The sequence below is a fragment of the Parambassis ranga genome, chromosome 18 (genome assembly GCF_900634625.1).
Source record: "Parambassis ranga chromosome 18, fParRan2.1, whole genome shotgun sequence".
Lineage (NCBI taxonomy): Eukaryota > Metazoa > Chordata > Actinopteri > Ambassidae > Parambassis > Parambassis ranga.
In genome coordinates this window covers 8,137,700-8,144,863 of record NC_041038.1, presented here as the reverse complement: position 1 = coordinate 8,144,863, position 7,164 = coordinate 8,137,700, and the positions used below count along the sequence as shown (strand labels likewise).

Here is a 7,164-nt window from a genome sequence, read left to right as displayed (position 1 = left end):
GACGATTAAAGTCTGAAAGGATGGCCGGAGCTTCCCATATCCTTATTCCTGGAAAATCTACAGTGTTGGGAACATGAGCTTTATGTGTACAGTAAGACTGATGAAAATGCATAATGTTTGCCTAAGATATACTGAAGTTAAACAACTTGAATTTAAAATTATAATTCAATTAATTAATTGAATTATTTAAATTTAGTGTGAATGCTCAGTCCTGCAGGACCAGTCTTTTGCTCCTACATTTACATACATATTAGTATTAAGGAAATAATGGTGGAACACCTCATGTAATCTTACCTTAAAGCTTGAATTTAACGCCTCTGTGAAGTTCCAACCCGACTACGTCTGGCGGTGAGAACCAGATTTTGGTGGTCTACAGAGGAAACCCATAATGCAGTTCTTCAAATAATTATGTTGCATATATAGCCCAGTAAGTAATATGGATATAATTGACTATTATAAAATTATAGAGTAGATCCTTACAGACAGAGCCTGCTGTGTCATGACAAAAAAACATACATCCATGCAAGAAGAACTGTTAAATCATAAAAACATTTGATGTTGACTGTGTGATGACAGAATAAGTTTTATTCTCATGTGTATCCGGTGGACTAAACGTCTTTTCCTGTGAAATAAAGTCACTCCACAAAATGTAAAATAAAAAGCCTTACCCAGTGTGGTGCAGTCTGTATTCTTGCATCCCACGGACTCACTTAAAACCTATGAAAGGGACTCAACACATGCAAGCCTGCAGCTACACTCCGAGTGAAGGCGTGAAGTGAGTGAAAGGAAGGACAAAAAGACAGCTGAAAAGACGTGGAACCAGATGATTCATGGGACACATACTGCAGTGTACAAACATTAAGTCTGAGTCACAGAACGATTTATGCCCAATTTTAATCACGTGTCTTGACTAAAGCGATTTTCTGTACAAACAGGATTCATGATTCTTTAACAGCATGATTGTAACGTGAGGACAGAATAAAAGTGTGACTGAGTGTACTGAAGGATGAACAAGTGTGTGTAGCTTAGACAGTGTTGTACAGAGCTGAATGTAAACAATACAAAGCAATGTTGTGATAAATATTGTATATAATATTTCTGCACATAAACAAATTCCTGAGTTGTTTTAAATGTATAGCTTATAGCCATTTAATCATTTAGACACAACAAACTCATGGCAAATTACAATCAATTTGCCAAGTGAGGCATAGCAACAGTAACCAAGGAAGCAGAAGTTTAGCGAACAGTCAATTCTAATAACATGGTTTATAAACTATGACATGTGGTCATTTAAAATAGGCTATACAGTCATCACCAGTAGTTATCACAAAGTTAGCACAGTGTAGCGATATATAATCAATTTAATTGCATATTTCTGTAAATATGAAGGAGGAGTGTTATGTTCTAAAGTGTTGGCACGGAACAAACGGGTGCTAATAAGGTCTTAAAATAGAAATTTCACAAGGCAGTGCATTAAAAGGTAATAAAATATAAATGTTTTCCAAACATTCATAAATAATCTCTGAGAAAAATTTCTGATTACATTCATAATGACTTTACTATGTAAAGGCCTGAGTTCATTTAGTGTGATAATAGGAGTAAAACAGCTGAAATAAGCCTGAGGTATCCTTGTGCAATGTGTGATGCTTGTAGGAGCCCTTAAATCCTAACAGAGTCATGTGAGTATCAGCAGTGTAGCCTGAGCAAACTGTACAGAGTGATGCAGTAAGTTTATTTAGTATCTTTGCTTCCCCAATTTATCTGATGATGTCCACACTAGAAGCAGGTGGGGTAATGTTTTAGTTTAGATCCTGCCAGGACAGATGACTTGTTTGAATGTGTTCAATGTATATTGCTGCCCACTCTAAGTGCGATTTGTTGTGCTTTCACTGTACACCTGTTTTTCTCCTTGGGCGATCTTCACCGTCTCCAGTGGCAGCTCATCTGAAATGTCCACTGGGTTGCTGTAGGCTTGAGAGTCCTCCTCTCCGTGCTGGTGCCTTGCAAAATTCACAAAAACCTGGAATATGAATAAGGAGAAGAAGAAGAAGGCTCTTAAAGGCATAGAAAATTAAAAAAAACAACACTTCTCTAACACAGTACTGAAGAGCCTGTGGACTCCTCTCTACCCATCTCATTTTGCTCCCCCCCACACCCCGCCTTTAAAACAAACAGAAATAGTGGTCTGGACAACAGGGTGCATGTGAATGAGTTGCCAGACAAGGGCTATGAAGCATCAAGTAAGCGTCTGTGCTCACACAGTGAATGTCAGTTTGACATCTTTGACCAGCTGAGAAAGAGAATAAAACAATCATTCCTCTCTCTGTGATGCCCATTTAATGTCAGGAGAAATCAATCCTATGGCGTTCATAAAAAGCTGTGTGTATTTCATTGTGCTGTAAACATCAGTGGAGTGCCGGCCTTTTTATTCTCTTAGCATTAGCTGTCTGTAGCCGTAAAGCTACGCAAAAAAAAACTTTTACTCCGCAGACAAAATGCAACAAAGAGGATCATATAAAATGATAAGAGCATTGCTTTTTCATTAAATGCTTTTCACTGGCTGTGTGAATATAGAAGGACATGTGAATTACTAGATTGCATGTAAAATCTAAATGGAAAAAAAAAAAAGACATAAAAAGCCGGCCGGACCAATTCCATCAGGAAAGACTCCTTATCAATGAAATCCTTCTTCATAGCTACAAACCTGCTGAAGTAAACGGCACACGAACACATGCGCTACGCATAAACAGGAGAAACAGCAGGAAGCTCATATGATGAAGACAGCCAGATAAAGATATATGCCGTCAGCCCTCTGTTTCTAATTAACCCATCAGTATAACGTGAGACCTTACAACAAGTCTTTGTTAACAGTCAAATCCACTTTAAACAAAGTTTTCCAATTACTCCAACACATTTACCTTGTTTTCAGTGAGAGGCATGACTTTAAGGTCAGTAAATGTGCTTATTTCAGAGTGAAGATAGTCATTGTTAAATTATAAAGCAATTTTATGCAATGGCTAAATAAATCTAACCTAACTAACAGAATATGCATGTTAACACATAAATCTATTAATAGTCCAACTACACTCACACTCACCATTGTTGGTAGCTTATAGAAACTGTAAACTATTAGCTTTAGATTTTTTTAGCATGGTTAGGGCAACTTTTGCTAATCAAGGATTCTTTTACAAATATCTGTTCATATGGACTGGACATTAACTGCCGTATTTTCCGGACTATAGGTTGCACCAGCCAAAAAATGCGTAATGAAGAAGAAAAAAACATAAATAAGTCACCTCTTGAACAACTCTTAACTTAAGTGGTGAGGCTGCACGCGGAGAAATGATTAGCTTCACCGCACATAAATTCCTATAAATATCCTGTAAATGAGTGAAGGGCAGACTACTGTGCACTCATATAGCTGTCTGTAATTAGTGACCTGTCGACCAATCAGAAAATAGAATTCCTTGTTGCCAGGTGAGGCCTGAGCCTCAGCTGCAAGCACACGTTCCATGAACGTGCGCATCACCTATGCTCGAAATTTCCAGAAAATTGCTCCAGAAATCCAGAAAATATGGTACCTATTGTTAGATTACTCGCTTTCATGTTCTAGGCATATTACTAAAACTTACTAAATGTATTTAAACAAATACAATAGTTTGCCGTCACAGTGGTGACACTGCAGTTGTGTACCTTGCGTATGTAAAGCTTCCTGACCGACAAAGACCTGGTGGCTAGTCAGGTGTGGAGGAATCCACACAGCAGACTCCCTTGTAACTGAGGAGCAAGCTACGCCTGCAGAGCGCCCAAGGCCAAAATATGCTTCTGTGTGTGTGTGATGTCATACCATCAGCAGTGTGTATCAAGGTCACAGTTGTCAAGGCATCTTATGAAGGGAGAAGGAGTCAGAGGACAAGAGTGACAGCAGCAACAAACACGCCCTCCGCCCGTCTTGCTCGGCCTCTGACCCTGCCACTCGCAGATATTAGCTTGATCTGCTGAGGCATGCACTGCATTTCATATTCAAAGTCAAGGCTGTGTGAGTTTCGCCACAGAATTTCTATGTAGTGTTTATGTGACTCCTCGTGTGATACCGAAGAGATTTAATGGTGGAACAAGCATGGCAGTGCATCCTGTTGCTATGTTCACTTTTTGTATTTAGCCAACCATCCATTCATGACCTGAGCGTCACGCGTCAGTGCTGCTGAGTGGCATTTTCTTAATGACAGATGGATACAGGCATTAATTACATTACAGAGGTTTCGTTTGGGTGTTTATTTGGTGCCCACTGAGGCAGAACACAGGAGGGGAAACACGTAAATCACCCGGAATAACCTCAGCTATATATCAAAGAAGTCCTCGCAGAGTTTATAGGTAAAAACGGCTATTTTTACATCAACATGTCATCACACTCACACGATACTATACAGACTCAAAGCAGGGTTCCACAGGTGGGGATAGGCTCCATACCACCCCTCTCCCTTTCTCTGCAGGCTCCATCATCTCTCTCTGTTTGGGGTTTGACAACTCTGCTTGTATTTTCTCATTTCTATAATCTATACTGCTGTTCCACAATATTATCTGTGTTTGTGTCTCTGTTGTCTCCGTTTGACGTCTATAACGTTGGCTCTGCCTTAGGTTCCTATGTCTCTGTAGAAAAGGCGGTTTATGAGACTCCCGAGACGAGAAACAGTCAGGTCAGCGTTTTTCATTGAGGGGGGGTTTGGTGACAATACAGACCATTGTTGATACACAAAGCGGCAGTAATTCACATTCTTAACACACCATCTGCCTCTAAAACACAGTTGAGAACAGTCACATTTTCCTTTCAAATCTGTTCTGCACTGTCTCAGCCATCGGCATTAACGCCTGAGCTGCAGGCAGCGTGGATCAATATTAATTGTAGTGCAAGTCGGGTGTTATACTATAGGTCAACGCTCTTCTCTATAAATCACAAGCTGAAAGGTGACTGTCTGGGTCTCCACAGGTTCTCCAGCCCTCCCCCTTTTTGTGTTTTAATACTGTTGACCTCCTGGTCCAAGTCTGATTTATTTACTACCTCTGATCTTGTAAATATTGACCAGTGCTGAAAGTGGGGCAAGTTGCAACCAAAGTTAAAAGCAACGTTATGCAAGGTTGGAAGTTGGAAGTATGGCTGGATGCTAATAATCTGTGAACCAGAAACAGAGCTTCTGCTAAAGGGGTTAGAGAACCTGACAGTAAAGCCAGAGTTAGCATATAGATTTTCATAAATTCTTCTGCTCTGGTAGTGGTGGGCTAATTGCCCCCTAAAGGCCTTATTTAACTAACGCTGCAAAAGACGGTTTTATCTGGAATTATGGGTTATCCACAAAGGGATCATGTTGATGATGAAATCCTTAACACCTCTGTAGTATTCTTTATGTGACATTACTTGATTTAAATTGACACAGCAGAAATAAATACACAGACAGCTCGCTCATATCTGTGTCTGTTTTTTTTAAGGCTATTTTTCTCCCCGTGCTGGAGTGGAGTGATGACCTTTCTGTACCCCTCGGAGGTCATCCTCACCTCCCACCTGGTCATCCGCTGCTGAGCTAATGGTGGGTTTGCAAGACCAGACACACTCGTACTCGCCTCCAAGAGCTTGATTGCATCAGATCCCTGGGGCCCGCTTGGAAGACACAAGGTGAACCCAGTCCATAACATGCAGGGCTCGACTTATCTCACCAATCAGTGGGTCTAGCTAGTGCACTACGGCTAGAATAAAATAAAAGGTGTTGGCTGTGAGAGCTCCGTATATTTCAGTCCGCATTTAAGATCAATACTGGGAGCTGGCAGCTGAACTGTTTTCCCATTCAAACTCAGGGCAGTCCTTGTTGGCCAGCCTGACAGCTTAAATGGCAAACAACAATGTGTAGACAGTGACAGATCTTTACATTTTACTTTGTGGAGAAGCCCTGCATTAAATAAGAGCACTTAAAATGCATTGATTGATTGCCTAATGATCTGTTAAAGTGAGCTGCCACTCCTCAGAATTATAGAAAGACTGGAGAATTGCAGTCTACCAGACTTTTGCCCATGTTAGAAGGGAAATTTGAAGTCAAATTGCACAATTTAGAGACACATACAGGCACTGAAAAAAATAATTTCCGTTTAGCAGGAAATCTAAAAGTTTGTTCTTGTATATTTGTTGCAAAATGTTCTTGCAGATGTAAGTAGTGCTTCTGCATCCAAGTCGTTTAAGGTTTCTACATGACAAATGTTTGAAGGCTTATGAAAAGGTGAAAAATGCAAATATACAGCTGCACTTGTGTTTCTCTTTGAATAAGCCTAATCAATAGCCTTGCACCTGGAGCTGAGAGTACAGGGAATGTGTATTATTAAACCCTGAATATGTATATACCCTAAAGTGCTGCCATTCTTACATATATACTTTTCAGCTGAGGGTGGAAATTATAGAAGCATATAGGTAGACGGCTAACAATCTTAACTGAATCTGCCACTACTAAAACTATTTTTTCCCTGTGTCCTTTAGAGGATGTTGTAAATTGTGTCTTTCTTAAATCGACAAAATATATGTGTTCTGGTCTCACCTGGTCCAGTGTGGTCTGGGACACGGAGTAGTCCTCCACATTCAGCCTCTGCTGATGGCTGGTGAACTGGCTGAAAATGTTTGCCAAAGCTCCTTGTGTGTATGGGAGCTGATACTGGAGTGTGTTGTGGTGCTTCTCCTTGAGGATGCTTCCTGGAAAGGACTCTTGGACGAAGTCCTCAACTGGCGTCAGTGCAGGAGGAGAGCCGCCGACCCTCACAATCACTGTGTACCCGTCGCCAAATCTACAAGAGAGGCCAATATTAAGCAGTCAGTACACATTACAAAAGCAAATAAGTAAAAAACAAGCGACAAGGAAGTGCCAGATTGCTCACGGCTGGTCACCTGAAAAATGATCTCTTTCCTCCTGTGTGTGATAAAAAGAGGGGCAGCCAAGCAGATATAAATAAAATATTACAAATATAATTGCTCTCATATTTCCCCGGCCATTTAAAGGCTTCCTGGACAAACACAGCATGACTTCAGCAAAAGTTCTGAAGGAAAACTTTTTAACTGAGGGTGGGAAAAAACTAAATCCTTTGCACAAAATATAGGAAGGAAAGAAGGTGCTGGATATCATTTGCTGAGCA

General features: G+C 40.5%; 1 protein-coding gene across 2 annotated transcripts in view; it reads right to left on the bottom strand.

Annotated features, from left to right (window-relative positions):
* Positions 1–875: 875 nt before the first annotated feature.
* Positions 876–7,164, bottom strand: part of LOC114450626 (ATP-binding cassette sub-family A member 1) — a 123,847-nt gene continuing 117,558 nt past the window's right edge. For both annotated transcript variants that reach the window (XM_028428833.1, XM_028428834.1), the window contains 2 exons: positions 6,576–6,819; positions 876–2,020 (listed from right to left, as the gene is read on the bottom strand). In XM_028428833.1, the coding sequence (XP_028284634.1) occupies positions 1,865–2,020; positions 6,576–6,819 (400 nt within the window). In that variant the 3' untranslated portion in view covers positions 876–1,864. The remainder of the gene's footprint in view (positions 2,021–6,575; positions 6,820–7,164) is intronic.